At 58.0% G+C, this 17,257-nt stretch overlaps 1 protein-coding gene across 2 annotated transcripts in view; it reads left to right on the top strand.

The window, feature by feature from the left end:
* KIF1A (kinesin family member 1A) overlaps window positions 1–9,312 on the top strand; it is a 92,279-nt gene extending 82,967 nt beyond the window's left edge. For both annotated transcript variants that reach the window (XM_059929119.1, XM_059929121.1), the window contains 9 exons: window positions 689–750; window positions 1,059–1,204; window positions 1,741–1,935; window positions 2,428–2,505; window positions 3,205–3,329; window positions 4,200–4,352; window positions 4,631–4,823; window positions 5,744–5,862; window positions 6,238–9,312. In XM_059929119.1, the coding sequence (XP_059785102.1) occupies window positions 689–750; window positions 1,059–1,204; window positions 1,741–1,935; window positions 2,428–2,505; window positions 3,205–3,329; window positions 4,200–4,352; window positions 4,631–4,823; window positions 5,744–5,862; window positions 6,238–6,280 (1,114 nt within the window). In that variant the 3' untranslated portion in view covers window positions 6,281–9,312. The remainder of the gene's footprint in view (window positions 1–688; window positions 751–1,058; window positions 1,205–1,740; window positions 1,936–2,427; window positions 2,506–3,204; window positions 3,330–4,199; window positions 4,353–4,630; window positions 4,824–5,743; window positions 5,863–6,237) is intronic.
* The last annotated feature ends 7,945 nt before the right edge of the window (window positions 9,313–17,257 follow it).

Below are 17,257 nucleotides of genomic sequence, written 5' to 3'. Positions count from 1 at the left end.
GCTCCCCCCACTCCGTGGGAGAAGCTGGGTAAACACGGGTCTGGGCAGGAAGGGGGACTCTGGACAGCACTTCCTGAGGACTTGTGCTGAGCCAGTGCCTCTTGGAGGCTGGCGGCATGTGGGGGAGTCGGACACCAGGACCAGCGTCCCTTCTTGTGCTCCGACCACTCCCTGCATTCTTGGGGGTAGGGCAGGAATGGCCGAGAATGTCAAGACAGTAAGAGGGGGCCCTGCGCCAGCAACAGGGACCACCAAGGGTGCCAGGTCACCGCTGGCCGCCTTCAGTGAGGCTCCCCGTGCACTGTCTCGTGGGCCCCCGTGTCCAGGCTGCTCTGGCACAGCCGGGAGGAATGGGGTGTGGAGGTCCTGGGCTGGCCATGATCCTGTCGTCCAGGAGGTCACCGCGTGCACGTGAGCCCCTCTCCATGAGCGGGTTAGTGGGGTGCCCTTGGCAGAATCAGTGGTCCCAAGAGAAAGGGGGGCCCAGCGGGAGTCTGGGATGGGAACCATGTACAGGGACTGCACCGCGGGGAACCTAGCACCTCAGCCACCCTGTGCCAGGCCGCTTGGCGTGGGCGGCTGCAGGACTCGCGCCCAGTGTGCGTTTGATGGTGGCGAGAGTCGGTGCCTGGCCGACACGGGGCCAGGTGACGACGTTCCTCCTCCCACCCCCCACCACTCCTGGCAGCAATCGCGTGACGGGCGTGTACGAGCTCAGCCTGTGCCACGTGGCCGACACGGGCAGCCCAGGTAAGCGTCTACCCTGGGCTCTCTGGTCGGGGGTGGGGTGGGGCACCGTTGGAGGTCAGGGAGCCCGGTTCCCTGGGATCACCTGGGTGACTTCAGCCACGCTGCCATTGGGGGCCCCTCACCTGGAGACTCAAGTGCCCACCTCGTGCCCCCCGGCGTTGCTGGGGGGCTGGAGGGGAGGGAGGAAGGGAGAAGAGGGGCAGCCGAGACCCCGCGGGACACCTGGCTCTGGGGGCCTGGGGCGGGGGTCCCGCCTCCCTCGGTGGATAAGCCTGCAGCTAGGGCTGCGTCTGACGGCGTCGCTCCAGGGATGCAGCGGCGGCGCCGGCGGGTGCTGGACACGTCCGTGGCCTACGTCCGGGGTGAGGAGAACCTGGCGGGCTGGAGGCCGCGGAGCGACAGCCTCATCCTGGACCACCAGTGGGAGCTGGAGAAGCTGAGCCTCCTGCAGGAGGTGAGAGGGCCGCGCCTGCCGGGCTCTCACCCCACCCAAGATGGGGCACGTGGCACTCAAGCCGCCCGGCTGCATGACGGCCACCGGCTTAGGGGGGAAGGTTCATCCTCGACCCAACCGCAGACTGTCGGGCAGTAGATGAGACAAGAAAGAGACCGGGCAGGAAGCTAGTGGGCAGGGCGAGGCCCTTCTGTCGCTCGGGCCAGGACGGCCAGTGTCCAGCCGCGGCGCTGACTGCGGGCCAGGGCGCGGGTGGGAAGCGGCCATCCGGGGCCGCGTCCACCCTCTGGGCCCTTCGCCGGGCCACGGCTGCAGTGCGCACGGCCCCCTGGAAAGCGGCTGCGGGAACGCAGTGTCCGTCCCGTCGGCTCACGGCGGGCGCACGGGCGGGTCTGTTGGCGCCACGTCCCACGCCACAGCCCGGCTGGGCGGCCGGCTCTCCCGGGCCTAACCGGTCCTGAGGCTCAGAGCAGCCGCCCACCCTCCCTGCCCTGGCGGGAGCAGAGGCAAAACCACGCTCGTGCTCCTCTGTGCAGGTGGAGAAGACCAGGCACTACCTGCTGCTGCGGGAGAAGCTGGAGACGGCCCAGCGGCCTGCTCCCGAGGCCCTGTCCCCCATCTCCAGCGAGGACTCTGAGGCCCATAGCTTGTCCACCTCCCCGCTCGCGGCTGCGGGCCGGCCGTCGTCCCTGGAGGCTCCCAACGAGAGGCAGCGGGAGCTGGCAGTCAAGGTGGGCGGCAGGCGGGCGGCGGCCGTGCTCCTGGCCCTTTCCTGGTGCCAGTGTCTTGTCATGGCCACCAGGACCTGGGAGAATGAGTACGTAGGGTCACCTTGACCCCGCCCCCACCCCACCCTACCCACATTGGAACCCGGGGACCTCTTATAGCCGCCTCCCCAAGGCAGTGCCCTGCTCTCTCTTGCATACCTATGCTGATGGGGAGCTCGCCCCCTACACCAGAGCTGGCCCTTTCTGCTGCTGGGTGGGCCACGGGGAAGGCCTCCCGCACTTCAGGGGATGCTGGCCCCACCCCCAGCCCCGCCCAGGCCCCAGGCCTGCCCCGGGGGCTTCCTCAGATGGCCGCATCACCTGGGAGAGGTGAGGGTGCTTCCCACCTTGCCCTGGGGTGCCTGGCCCCTCAGCCAGTCTCCCGTGTCCCGGGCCTGTGTCCGTGGCGGAGCCGGGTCCCGGGAAGCCCCTGACCAGGCGTCTGCTCTCCGGCAGTGCTTACGGCTCCTCACCCACTCCTTCACCAGAGAGCACACCCACGGCCACGTCTGCGTCAGCGCCAGCGAGAGCAAGGTGGGCGTGGAGGGCTGCCCGCGGGGGCTGTTGTGGCCGAGAGAAGGGGATAAGGGTTTTCTTAGGAGCATTCCTCTCCCAGCCTAAAGGGATGCCTCAGAGCTGAGGGCTGGCCTCCCGGGGCCTGAGGCTGGGGTCCTGGAGGGCAGGGAGCGAGGGGCCCGCCGGGTCCAGGGCTGTCCGCTCGGTGTCCTCCCTGGCTCCAGTCTTCCCAGTCCCCAGCCCTATCCAGCCTGGCCCTCACCCAGCTGCCTCTGTCCCGGGCTGGTCAAGCCCCCTCTCCTCGGCGTCCTTCCCTCCTTGGCGTCCTACCTGGGGGCCCACCCTGGTCTTGCTGCCTTGTACCCATGCCCAAGGCTGGGGCGGCTCTTGTGCTGCCCTCCGTGGAGCCGCTGGAGGCTGGCCCTGCCCCGCGTCAGGCTCCAGGCTTCCCTTCCGGCGCTCTGGCCCATCACCGGTCCCCCACCCAGTGGTCCTCGCTCTGTCTTTGGAGCTCTACAGCCTCGAGGACCTCCTTCGGCAAGGCAGAGCCTGAAGCGCTGGGAGAGGGTGGGGAGGCTGGGAAGAGAGCCCAGCCCGCAGCTGGAGTGGGGTTGCCCTAAACAGAAGGTAAAATGCAGGCAAAGGTGCTGCGGCAGGGATGCCCCCACCCACAGAGGGCCCTGAGGCTGTCCCCGAAGAACCGTCTCTCCTCCGCAGCTCTCTGAGATGTCTGTCACCCTGCTGCGGGACCCGTCCATGTCCCCTCTGGGAGCGGCCACGCTCACCCCCTCCTCCACCTGCCCCTCCCTGGTCGAGGGCCGGTACGGAGCTGCTGACCTGAGGTAAGTGAGCGCCAGGCTCCCGGCAAAGCTTCCGCCTCCACAAGCTGACCGACGACAACCGCTGGGACTCGGGCACAGAGCAAGAAGGCAGGGCTCGAGGGGCTGGGTGTCCGGGGACAGCCACACACTAGGGCAGGGCCGGGGGAGGGGGTCTGCTCTGCCGGCTGACGGGCCCTGTCCAAGGTCATTTTCTGCTAAAGAGTAGATTTAGAATACAGTCGTGAATAAAACCAGGAACGGGTCAAAACACTAAACAAAAAGCCCTATTCAGTGGCAGCACTCATAAAATACTCAGTGGACAAAGTGGTGACAAAGCAGAGCCTAGAGGCCACTTAAGCCCACCTGACACCTGCTGAGCGGTGTTGGGGGCAGGGGACGCGTTGCCGGCAGTGCTCGTGTCTGATCCATCAGGTCTCATAACACCTCAGGCTTTCCAGATTGTCTTCTTGAAAGAAAAAGGCATCAAGCCCTCTGGGCACCATCCGGAGTCAGGCCTCCTTGGCCACCGGGTCCGTCGCTTGGGCCTGGTGTCCACAGTCGACTAGCAGCTCCCTCCATGCACACGGTCCCTGAGAAAGTCGGGTCAGCTTCAGTTTAACTTTGGAGACAAGAGATGCGGAAGCCGCTTTCACGGGGGGTGGAGGTGGGGAGCCAGAACGTGCCACGAGAGAAGGTGCCGCGTCGGCGTGGACCCTGCCCGCCACACGGCGCGGCGCAGCGGCGGGCCGGCCGGAGGTCTGAGCCGGCGTGGGGGGCAGGCCCAGGCAGGCGCCCCCGGCGGTTCTGAGGGGATAACACTGGCTGTCGGGGAAGCCGGGCCAGAGAGGCACCTCCTGGCAGGAGTGCAGCGGCTTCACTCTGCTTTCCCAGGACCCCACAGCCCTGCTCCCGGCCGGCCAGCCCAGAGCCTGAGCCCCTGCCGGAGGTGGATTCCAAGAAGCCCCCTTCCCCTGCCCGGGCAACGGAGACCAACAAGGAGCCCCAGCGCCAGCTGGTTCCCGACATCCAGGAGATCCGGGTCAGGTGCGTGGGGGCCCTGCCCCAAACGGGGGCCCTTCTAAAGCACCGCCCCGCCAGTTCTGCCCCTGCAAGGACAGGTGGGCTGCCCCTGGCCTGGAATGGAGACAGCTCTGTGCCGGGGGGTCGGGCAGGGCCCCCTGACCTAGGACAGGGGTGGAGAATGAGCAGACATAAAGGGCAGGAGCGGGGACCAGAGCCAGAGCCAGGGCCAGTGCCAGGTGGGGGCTGGGCAGCTGGTGGGCAGCTGCAGAAAGATGGTTTCGGTGCGTCCCCGCCCCCAGCCCCATCGTCTCCAAGAAGGGGTACCTGCACTTCCTGGAGCCGCACACGGCCGGCTGGGCCAAGCGCTTCGTGGTGGTGCGGCGGCCCTACGCCTACATGTACAACAGCGACAGGGATGCCGTGGAGAGGTTCGTGCTCAACTTGTCCACGGCCCAGGTTGAGTACAGCGAGGACCAGCAGGCGATGCTCAAGGTGCGACACGGCCGCGGGCGGGGGTGGGCGGGCGCCGGGCCTGGTCCTCCTCCGCGGGCCCTGCGTCCGCTCGCTGCCCGGCTGAAGCCAGGCCCGTCTGTCACGGGCCGGGACATGGGGGTCAGCCTCCCTGTCCCTCTGCCTCTCGTGTCCCGGGGTCGCTCTGCCCACCCATGGGGCTGGTAGTCCTGGTGACAGCAGCGGTGATGGGTGGCGCAAGCGTTACTCCTCTCCCATTCGATGGCTAACGACACAGTCCCCTCCTCCTGGGGACGCCCACAGTGGGTGTCATGGAGCCCTGCAGGGCCAGCGGGGCAGTGGGCCCAGGAGTCCAGCCCCCTGCGCCTGGCTTTGCCCCTGCTCGTCTCTGAGCAAGCGGTGGCCCTGGATGTGAGGAGCCCTGACTCCTGGCTGGTGGCCACAGGGCCCACTGGGCACTGATTCCCTCTGGTGGGGGAAGGGGAGGTGTGAGCTCAGCCTGCCACCCACGCCCCCACGTCGAGGGCTTGGGCCTGAGAGAAGATGCCAGGATTAACGGGCCCCAGAGGATACATCTGGGCCAGCAGCTGAGCCAGGGTCCGCGGGGGAGGGACCTTGGCCTGTGAGGGGTTGACTCATCCCACGGGGACACAGAGCAGTGACAAGGTAGCCTTGGGCATGGCCACGGGGACATGAGAAGATACCGGTGTCCTGACTACAGAGGCTTCCGGATGGGAACCACCGCCTGCAGGGTCAGGATGGGCTGTGCACACAGCAGCGCCGCCCCCTCCTAGGGGTCTTCTTTTCTGCTTCCTCGTCCTTGACGCTCCCCCTGGGGGGGGAGGGGCCTTTCCCCGCCCACCTGGGCCCCGGTGGAGTGGCGACCGCCCCTAGCTGACCGCGGGAGGCCTGGCGCCCCTCACGGCAGCCTCCCTCCACAGACCCCCAACACGTTCGCCGTGTGCACGGAGCACCGGGGCATCCTGCTGCAGGCCAACAGCGACAAGGACATGCACGACTGGCTGTACGCGTTCAACCCCCTCCTGGCAGGGACCATACGGTACGTCCTGCCTGCAGAGGGCGGGGGGGACGGTCTTGAGGACGTGAATTCTTGTTTTCGGGTCGTTGCTCCTCACCGAGTGTGTAAATCCCCAAGATTTTCAGAACTGACACTCAACCAGGGCGGGCCTCGATGTTGGGGACATACTGCAGCCAGGCTTGGGGACAGGCAGGCCCTCGGTGGGTGGAGCCTCGCCCCTAGTCAGTGACTTACAAAGGAGGCTGGGGTGGGGGGATGGGACTGGGAGGAGGGCTGCTCCCCCCGAGTCACAGGGCCAGGAGACAGGGGTTACGTCTCTCGGGCGATCGGGGAACCAGAGACACTAATGCCGGCATTCTGGCGCCCTGACTGCCACTTCTCTCCCGCCCTCGGCAGGTCCAAGCTCTCCAGGAGGAGGTCTGCCCAGATGAGGGTCTGAGCCGAGCCCTCCTGGACAGCCAGCAGGCCCGGCCCCGCTCTCCCACCCTCGTCACCATCTGTCATGTCATCCGCCGCCCAGCCCTGCTCCCAGCAGACAGCCAACGCGCCCCCTCCTCCTGGGGATGCCCACGCTGGGCCCCGAAAGCCCACCTCTGGCCGGGGACCTGCCACACGACCTGTCGTGCTCCCAGCAGAGGCCGCGTTTGTTGTCCTTTCTTCATTCGGAACGCGCCCTGGGTGGGAAGAGCTGGGAGACGCCAGGAAGGCCAGAGGACGGGAGCCACGGGGGCATTGCTGCCCTTCTAATATTTTTTTAAGCATAGACAGACTATAATTAACATACATCAGTTAGTGACACTGAAACAGTCCACTGAGAAATTAACTGTAAGACTGTATTTTATTTATAAGTGTGCATCTCTTATGCCCTCACATAGACCCGCAGGGCTCAGGTGCACCCACCCCGCTTGCTCCCAAACGCACCTCCCAAGCTTCTTAAGGACACACAAGGCGGGGCAGCCGCCTGGGAAGACCACAGGTGGCGTCTGGACAGGCCAGGCACCTCCTGGTTGGCACCACGGGGACACCTGCCCGGCTGGAGCTGAGGCCTCTGCCCAGCGGCCTGTGGGGCAGGCCCTGGTCCCAGGGCGTGTGTGTGCGTGTGTGTGTCTGGGGGGCTCTGATGCCTGAAGTCCGAGCAGCGCAGAAGGTGGGTGCACTCCTCCTCGCAGGAGGGAGGACCCACGTCTCACCTGGACAGCAGCCACCTGAGGTGCGACTGTCCAGGTGACGCCGGCAGCCTGTCCCTGGCAGCACGTGGGAGGTGAGGCAGCAGGCGCCTGGCTGGGGGCCGTCCTGGTGGGAACCGAGCGGGAGAGGGGTCAGGGTCCCACCGGGTGTGTCATGTGTCCAGGCCGGCTGGGCGCGGGGAGCTGTGTTTAGAGGTGGTCTAGGCAGCGAGGGGCTTCTGGTGCGGCATCTCCAGCCACTGTGAGACCGGGGTGAGCTCCAGGTCGCTCCAGGGAAGAAATCGTGACTTCCCCTCTTTGTCCCAAGAGAGGAGTTTCTGTGAGTCCCAGTGAGAAAACTCCACGGGGTCAGGTGAGGGCAGCCAGTGCTGGGGTCATCTGTCATCAAGGGGGCTTCCTCCTGTATCCGAGGGTGTCACCCTTGTCTTGTTCTGCCCTCTCGTGACAACATCCATTTCGTCCCCTTTGCAGACCCCATGCCTGAGGGCTGCCCGGGACCAGGCAGGAGCCAGCCCCGGGCTGAGAGTCTGGCCGTGTGTCATGCCCAGGCCATAAACCCTTCAGAGAAACCAGGGCCTGGGGTCTTCAGTGACCTGTTCCTACACTCAGAGGCACATTCAGCCTCTTTTTAGCTCGAGGGAAAACAGCAACCGCAGCACAAGACCCGTCCCTACCACGTCCCCCCAGAGGGGGTGACGGAGGGTTCACATTCTGGACTAAAGTCAAACATTGTCCGGAAACCAGCAGGCCTCTGCTCCCCCCACAGGGCTTCCCTGGAGGCAGAGGTCAAGACGCAGAGAGCAGAGGGGACAGCACGCTCTGGAGCAAGCACTGACGCTGGCCTTCGTGATGGCCTTGAGGGCAGGGAGGAGAGACGGGTGGGGTGAGTTGTCCTAAGATGGGTCAGTTCCGAGAGCCCCTCCTTCCTACAGGGAGACTGGAGGTGCAGGGCTCAGGCCACGGCCACTCAGGTCAGCCAGCCTGAGGCCGTGGCCTCCGGAGAGTCTGAGGCCCTCTCACCCCGGGCACAGGTGTCTGGGGCCAGCCAACCTGCAGAGCACCCGCTGAGTGGGGCAGGGGGCCCCCGGGAGGGTTTCTGGGAATCGCCCCAAATTCAGGGGCCTCCACGGCCATGGAGGCCTCCAGGGCTGCTTCGTCTGGGCCTTGCGCTGCCTTGGCATCTTGGCAGTAACTCGGAACCAGGTGTGGACCATCTGGTGTCCCCTACCCGTCACCACTTCCTCCTCTCAGGCCGGCTCCCACGCGAGGGCCTGGGTCCGAGAATTCCATCTGTGAGTCGGGAAAGCTGCTCTCCCATGCCCGGTGCCATGTAAGCCAGAGACAAGTGGTTTGGGACTCAGTTGCCACATCTGTGACATGGGAGGCTGGTCTGGAGGCCCGTGAGGGTCCTCAGGTTGTGGGGTGCAGACAGGAAAGTCAGGTCTGGCTGTGGCTGCTGTGTCCTGCGAGTGGGGAAGGAGAGAAAGATCCAGAAAGCCATCTCTCTTGGACGGTTTTTGTTCCAGTGCTTGCTGCCGCTCAGGCTGCAGCCTCATTGTGCTTGAGGCCATGCTTGCCTGGAGGGGGCTCTCTGTCCCCCAGGGAGGGGTGGGCTCCTTCCGCTGTGGCCCTAGGGAGGAGCCCCAGGGAGGGAGATGCTGGGCTCCCGGCTGATCGGCCCGGCTCCAAAGCGATCCGGCTGGTGCCCAGGGCCGGCTGTTGAGACGCTCGTAAGTTTCAAGGCCTCTGTTCTGAGTAATCATTGTCTCGCTCACCGACAATGCGCGCACACGCGCGCACACCCACACACACACCAGGGCGGCTGCAGTGACGTCTCCTGGCAATCCTAGTCCCCCCTCGACGCCTCTGGGGCGGGTGTCGCAAGGCACTCGGGGAGGGTCCCCAAACGTCGCCGATGCTGCAGGCACGAGCAGGGTGGCCACACTGGTCCTCCGTCAGCTCTCCTCAGCGCGGGGAGCCCGCAGGCGCCCTCCTGTATCCCTGGGGCTGGGCCACGCGTTCCCCTGGGAGAGACGACAGGCTGTGGCTCCTTCCCAGGTCCCTGCGTCCCACGGCCAGCTGTCCCCTGAGTTCCCCCGTGGCTTGTACATACGTGGTTGTGGCACACCCCAGCCCCTGCACTGTAAATGCCATCCTGATGTAATGACTCTAGTTCCCTGATGTCCAAAACCCAAGTGTTAGGCTCTAGGCTCCTGTACCGTGTGTGTGCACTTAAGGCTCTGTCCAATTAAGAAATAAACATGGCTCTTTATGCAACACCAGACCCGCGGGTCTCCGCTTGGCTTTATTTGTGTGTTAGGTCTGTTTGCTGGGGCCTTAAATAGCCACAGGGCCATGTGTCCAGCGCTGTCTGGGGACAGCACGCATCTCCCAGTGGCGAGGTGGGGAGGGGAGAGAGCCTTGAGGGGTGGGAGGTACAAGACGGTGTTTATCGTGGTCGCATCCACCTGCTTCCCTCAGTACCCGGCTGCACCTGTCTGAACAGCTCCAGGTGCCCTTGGGTATGCCACCCCTGTACTGCCAGCCTCATGCCCAGGCAACCCCAAGTCCTTTTATGTGGTCAGCATTACCTCATACCAAAACCAGACAAAGACATTCCATGAAAATAAAACTACAGACCAATATCCTTCATCAACATAGAAACAAATATCCTCAATAACATTTTACCAAATTGAATCTAGTAGTACGTAAAAAGGTTAATACCTCATGACCAAGTTGGGTTTATCCTGGGAATGCAAGCTTGGTTCAAGAACTAATCAATGTAATTCACTATATTAAACTAATGAAAGAAAAATCATGTTATCCTCTCTATAGATGCAGAAAAAGCATTTGACGAAAATCCAAAATCCATTGCTAATCAAAACTTTAAATAGAAGATAACTTCCTTAACCTGATAAAGTGTGTCTACAATAAATCTGTAGCTAACACCATACTTAATAGCAAAAAAATTAATACTTAACCCTTAAGATTGGGAATGAGACACGGATGCCCTCTATCATCACCCCAATTCAACATGGTAATAGAGATCCTAACCAGTGCAGTAAGGCAAAATGAAGAAAGAAAAGGCACACAGATCAGAATGGAAGAATGGCATAATAGGTAGAAAATTTAAAAAGACTCCCTGGCGGTCCAGTGGTTAAGACTCTGTGCTTCCATTGCAGGGGGCACGGTTCGATCCCTGGTTGGAGAACTGAGATCCCACATGCCACGCAGCCAAAAAAAAAAAAATTTTTTTTTAAAGAATATACCAGAAATCTGCTAGAATTAATACATGAGTTAAGCAAGGTTGCAGAATACAAGGTCAATATACAAACACTAATTTTATTTTATTTATTTTTTTGTTGAAGTACAATTGATTTACAGTGTTTCAGGTGTACACCAAAGTAATTCAGTTATATATATATATATGTACACACACACACGTATATATATATTCTTTTTCAGATTCTTTTCCATTATACATTATTACAAGGTGTTGAATTACGAACAGTAATTTTATTTCTATATACTAGCGATAAACAGTTGAAAATTTGAGTTAAAAAATGTACCACATGCAAGAGGGAAGAGATATGGGAACATATGTATATGTATAACTGATTCACTTTGTTATAAAGCAGAAACTAACACACCATTGTAAAGCAATTGTACTCCAATAAAGATGTTAAAAAAAATAAAATAGCAAAAATGTGAACTATGTATGTATAAATCTGACGAAACATATGAAAAATCAGTATGCTGAAAACTACAAAACATTGATGAGAGAAATCAAAGACCTAAGTGAAATGAAGAGTTACACTGTATTCATAATTAGAAGATTCAATATTTGTTAAGTGGTTATCTCTCCCCAAATAGATCTATAAATTCAACATGATCTCAATCAAAATTCCTGTAGATATCAACCACCTGATTCTAAAAGTTATGTGAAAAGTAAAGGAACCAGAAGAGCTAAAACAACTTTGACACAGAAGAATAAAGTAAAAAGAGTCACACTACCCAATTTTGACTTACCATAAAGCTACAGTAATCAGGACAGTGGGGTGTTGGTAAAGGGACAGACGCATAAATACAGGCAACAAAAGAGAATCCAGAAGTAGACTCACACACAAATATAACGAACTGATTTTTCTTTTTTTTACAAAGGTGCAAAAGCAATCAATGGAGGAAGGATAGACTTTTCCACAAATAATGTTGGAACAATTGGACATTGATATGTTTTTTAAAATGAACATCAACCTAAACCTCACACCTTATACAAAAAGTAACTCAAAATGTTATGTAAAATCTAAATCTATAAAATTTTTGGAAGAAAACATACAAGGAAATCTCCAGGAGACAAAGCTAGGCAAAGTGTTGTTGGACATGACACCAAAAGCTCTATCCATGAAAGAAAAGAAATGCAAGATTGAACTTCATTACAATGAAAAAACTTTTGCTCTGTGAAAGAAAATGAAAAGACAAGCTACAGATAAGGAGAAGACACTCACAAATCATACATCTGGCACGGGACTTGTCTCCAGAACACAGTAAGAATTCCCAAACCTCAATGATAAGAAATAAAACAACCCAATTTTAAAATGCTAAATGATACCACTACACACAAATTAAAAAGGCTAAAATTAAAAACAAAAAACAAAACCTGACAATATCAAGGGTTGGTGAGGAAACAAAGCAACTGGAATTCTCTATTGTTTGTGAAAATGCAAAAGGCACAGCCACTCTGGACATGAGTTTGGGAATTTCTTAGAAAGCTAAACATACACTTTCATATGACTCAGCAGTCCTACTGCTGAGTATCTACCCTAGAGAAATGAAAAACTATGCCCTAGAAAACTGATATTCATATGTTTAAAGGAACTCTACTCATCATTGCCCCACATGGGGCGATATAAAATAAAAATGAAAAGAAAAAGTCAGTGACTTCCCTATATACCAGAAACAAACAGCTAGAATTTCAAATTTTAAAAACACCATTTACAGTAGCACCCAAAAAAGGAGAGAAATAAGTAAAACAAAAACAAAAACACAAGGTAGGTAAAAATCAAACAAAATATGTTCAGAATCTGTATGCAGAAAACAACAAAATTCTGATGAAAGGAATCAAAGATGTAAGTAAATAGAGAGACATTCTGTGTTCACCGATTGCAGGACTGACTACTGTAAAGATGTGAGTTTTTCTGGTTGGACCTACAGATTCCATGCACCCCAATCACAGTGCCAGGACACCAGATATTGACAAACTGATTCCAAAGTTTGTACGTTAAGGCCAAAGCCCCAGAAGAGCCAACACAGTACTGAAGAAGAACAAAGTTGTAAGACTCACACTACCCGACTTCAAGACTTACTATCAGCTTTCAAAAATCAGGATGGTGTGGTGCTGGTGAAAGAGCAGATAAATAGATCAACGGAGCAGGACAGAGAGCCCAGGGATAGACCCACCCAAGCAGAGTCAACTGATTTTGACAAGGGAGAGAAAGCAGCTCAAGGGCACGAGGACAGTCTTCACGACAAACGGTGCTGGGGCAATGGGATGCCCACAGGCAAAAAAAGTATTTTAAAGAATCTGGTCACAGATCTTACACTTTTCACAAAGTTAAGAAGTTGAGCCAAAATGGATCTTAGACCTAAATGTAAAATGCGAAACTGTAGAACTTCTAGAATTACGTATCCGAAGACCGTATCGAGAAAATGGACCAGGACCTGGGAGGAAATACTTGTAAAACAATTATAGGACAAAGGACTTGTATCCAGAATATATGAAGAATTATTATAACTCAATGATAAAAAAGATATACAGTTCAGTAAAAAAAGAACCAAAGGTATTTGAATGACCAATAAGTAGGCTCCTGACAATGTGTGTAACATCACCTGTCATCAGGGAAATGCAACTTCCCACCACCGAGAGAACTAAACACCAGGGAGAACAGGAAATGTGTGAAAGTCTTCACAGCACCGACTTTTACAGACACCATGCATCTCATACATTGCTGCTGGGAGTGTAAAAACTATAACCATCCTGCAGAAAGTAGTGATGGTACCTTACAGAATTAAGCATTCACTTGCCCTGTGGTCTAGAAAAATTCTTTAGGTATTTACTCAAAAAAAAAAATTTTTGTCTACAAGGACTTATACGAACATGCTGATAGCAGCTTTATTTGTATTAGTGAAAAAAAATGGAAGAAAACCTAAATGTTTGTTCATCATCAGGAAAAATGGATTAACAAGTCGTGGTTCATCCATGAAACAGAATTCCATTCGGCAATAAAAAGGAGCAAAACTCTGACACTGGAAACAAAATCAGTCCACCTCTCTGCTGGCCCCCAGGTGGAGACGCGGGAGTCTGGTTACATTTGATTGTCCCCAAGCCTGTGATGAAGTAAAGCAGGAAGCCAGACGCCTCTGATTAGGGGCAGGGTCAACTGGGAAGGGACGCGAGACTTTCTGGGAAAACGTTCCTATCTGGGTAAATGTGTGGGTTACCTGTGTTTGTGCACTTGTCACACAGGTGGAAGTCCACTATTAAGACTGGTGGGCTCCGCACCACTTAAGTTTTATCAGAAAACAAAGACTGGGCTTCCCTGGGGGCGCAGGGGTTGAGAATCCACCTGCCAGTGCAGGGGACACGGGTTCCAGCCCTGGTCCGGGAAGATCCCACATGCCGCGGAGCAACTAAGCCCGTGCGCCACAACTACTGAGCCTGCGCTCCAGAGCCCGCGAGCCACAACTACTGAAGCCCACACGCCTAGGGCCCGTGCTCCACAACAATAGAAGCCACCGCAATGAGAAGCCGGCACACCACAATGAAGAGTAGCCGCCGCTCACTGCAACTAGAGAAAGCCGGTGCACAGCAACGAAGACCCAACACAGCCAAAAATAAAAATAAATAAATAAATTTTTTTTAAAAACTTAATTAACATTGATTATTCAGTGTGAATGACCATGGAACTCCAGTCAGGAGGTCTGTGCGGTCATGCGGTTCTGTGTGCTCTGACCTGAGCAGGTGTTGGACACCTGGAGACCAGGCCCCAACTGGTGGGAGTGGGGTGACAGTTAGGGAAGGACGAAGGCCAGCAGCTCCCGAGGCGGACAGGAGGTCTCCCCATGCACTCATTCACCGCGTGGGCCCTGAGGGGAACCCGCTGTCGAACAAAATAACCGATAATCTGTAATAGGAACAGAAGAGTATTACTTAAGCCAGACTGAAGACTATAGTCCGGAAAACAGCTTTCCAGATGACTGGGAAACTGCTCTGCAGAAGCAGAGTTTTCAGCAGTTTTATAACCTGTCAGAACAAAGAACATCAACCAAGTCAGGGTTACATTCCTTCAAGGTTTAAAAAAAAACAGACCAGCGGGTACACAGCGAGTCAGCGTGACTTGGTGCCTGGGAAGGAGTCTTGTCCTCAAAACAGCACCAGCATCGGCGTCCCAGGAAGGGAGGCATTGCATCTTTATTTTTAACATGGACATTCTTTACTTCTGGTCAATGTGCCCTTTTCTTTAATCATTAAAGCAGAGGTATCCGTACAATGTGCGTCTGATAAGCCACAAACAGGCTGCTCGAGTCAGCATCAAATTCAAGCTAATGCATGTGTAAGCCAGAATGACTTCCCCAGACCTCAATAGGTGAACATTTCTTTTATCACCGGCTTCTGTGCACCCAGCCGTCAGGTCTCAGTGGCTTCCAGATTGTTCCCAGCTCCTCTGAGAGGGCGGGGGCCTCGTACAAGGGAAGGACAGACACACACACACACACCGCACGCCCCAGGCTGGAGTCTGGGGGCTTGTCCGCCTTCCAGGGCGAAGTTGGGGGCCAGGGGACAGTGGGTGGACTTCTGGCAAGGCTGGCCCTGGGGGACCTTCCTGCGGGGGCAAACCTCACCCCTCTCCCTGGAGGGCTGGGGGGCCAGTCGCCTTCCCCACCTCTGGGAAAGTCCTAAACCTCCAAACTGTGTACCGGGGCAACCGAAAAAATCAGCTCCTAATCCTTCAGGCTGCGGGTCCCCATTCCCTGAGTCTGAGCTCCAGGAGGGACAGATGTTGGGTGGGAAAAAGAAAACAAGAGGGCCTGTAAGGGGTGGAGACATGGCCCTCCGAGCAGCAAGACTGGTTCTGGTGGCAAGGCTGGAAGCCTTGGCTGGTTTTGGGCCCCAGCGTTGAAAGTGCCGTGACCTGCTCGGGGATGCGGATCCCCAAGCCGGGGCATCGCCAGGAGCAGGGCGTCTGGTGGGGAAGCCAGGGATGCTGCAGGCGACAGGTTCCATCTGGGGCGTAGCCAGCCGACGAAGGTGGCCAGGCCCTGCTCTCACCCTCCACGCTCAGCACCCTCCGCAGCGCTGGGCCCAGCTGAACTCCTTGGAAGGAAATTCATACTGGTTTTGACGGCCTTTTTTTCTCTAATCTTTGGAATCGCTGCCTGGGAAGGAGGGAGGGGGGAGGTGGCGGTGCGGGGTGGTCTTGCCGTCCACCGAGGGGCAGGTGGAGGACAGCAGGACAGGGATGGGACGTGGGGGAGAGAACAGCAGCTGCTGCGGGGCCTGGGGGTCCTCCAGTTGGGCACGAGGTGGGGGCTGTAGAGGTGTCACCTGTGCCCCTTTCCCTGGGGGTCCCCTGGCGGTGTTTGGACGCCAGGCCTTTGCCCTGCAGAGACCACGGCTCCTGGGCTCAAAGCCACCTCCCCTGCTCTGTCCACCCTTCTGCAGGGGTGAGGGTGGGGGCTCAGGGAGAGGAAACCCGTCTCCCCCGGGCGACCCCGCCCTGCTGATGCCTCCGCCCCACTGTGCCTCGGCCCCTGCAAGGGCTGGCGGGTGACAGAGCCGCGTCCCAGAGACCTGGACCTGGGTCTTCAACAGAAGGTGCCTCCGACCCCCAGCTCATTCCTCCTGCCCTGGGAGCGTCCTGCCCAGGACTCCCTACTGCCCCGGCCCGGCCCCCTCCTCCCGCTCCAGGACAGGCCTGGGAGAGGGGGTTCAGCCCAGCCCACGGCCCCGGCCCCGGCCCCTGCCAGGCTCCCTCCACCCCCAGTGGCCTCCAGCCTCACTCAGCCTGTCCCCTCTGCTGGAATGACTGCTGCCTCAGGGCTGCCCAGCGGATCCAGTGCAGCCCACCCCCGAGTGTCTGCCCCTCCTCCTGCACGTCCTGGGGTCCCTGAGGCGCGTCCATGACCACGACCTCGGGCCTTGTGTTCTTGCAGCCCGGCCAGCGTCCAGCACCGAGTCACCAGCAGAGTCCTGGACTCCCGGTCCCTCCGACTTGAGGCCCAGCGACGTGTCTCCAGGAAGGGGGTGCATTGTGGGCGTGACTGGGGTGCGGGGAGGGGGTCACAGGGGATCCCCACTTGCCCTGGAACAAGTTCACCACATGCTGGGAGCTGGAGGCAGCCCCTGAACTTCCCAGCCACCTGCTTTGCTCGGGACTGACTCACTGCTCTCTTAGAAATGCATGTTACGTGCCCACCCTCCAGGCAGACAAATTAAGTATAAGGTGGAGTGGGCCCATTTCTGCAGGTTCAGCTTCCAAGGCGTCCAGAGCAGCCCTGCCGGGCGCCCACAGTTCCCCACGCGGGGACTCCTGGCCCAGCATGCCGCTGCCGTCCCCGGGCGAACTGGTGGCAGCAGACCCACAGGGCAGGCGGAGCCGGGGACCTTCGCGCAGGAGGGGACACGGCGCAGGTGCAGGGAGCTGCCCGGCTGTGCCCGTGGAGCCAGGAGCCGGTGGGGTGGGGGTCACAGAGCCCTGCCGCCTCCGACGGAGGCTTTGAGGAGCAGCGCAGGGTGGCCGAGGGGCGGGCCGCTGCTGGGGGAGTTCCTGGCCCACCTCCCGCAGGGCCGCAGAGGCGGGGCTGGCGGTGAGGGCACAGGTGGTGTGAGGGCACAGGCGCAGCGAGGGCACAGGTGTGAGGGCACAGGTGCAGTGAGGGCACAGGTGGTGTGAGGGCACAGGTGTGGCGAGGGCACAGGTGTGAGGGCACAGGTGCGGCGAGGGCACAGGTGTGAGGGCACAGGTGCGGCGAGGGCACAGGTGTGAGGGCACAGGTGCGGCGAGGGCACAGATGTGAGGGCACAGGTGTGGTGAGGGCACAGGTGTGCGGGCACAGGTGTGGCGCTCCCACAGCCCCCACCCCCCGCCCTTGGGCCCGGGCCGCCAGCCCCTGACACATCAGTCAGCTCAAGTCCCCTGCTGAGCCCGGGCCCTCCTGGAGCCTCCAGGCCG

The sequence above is a fragment of the Balaenoptera ricei genome, chromosome 7 (assembly GCF_028023285.1).
Source record: "Balaenoptera ricei isolate mBalRic1 chromosome 7, mBalRic1.hap2, whole genome shotgun sequence".
Lineage (NCBI taxonomy): Eukaryota > Metazoa > Chordata > Mammalia > Artiodactyla > Balaenopteridae > Balaenoptera > Balaenoptera ricei.
This window is presented reverse-complemented; position numbering and strand designations above follow the sequence as displayed.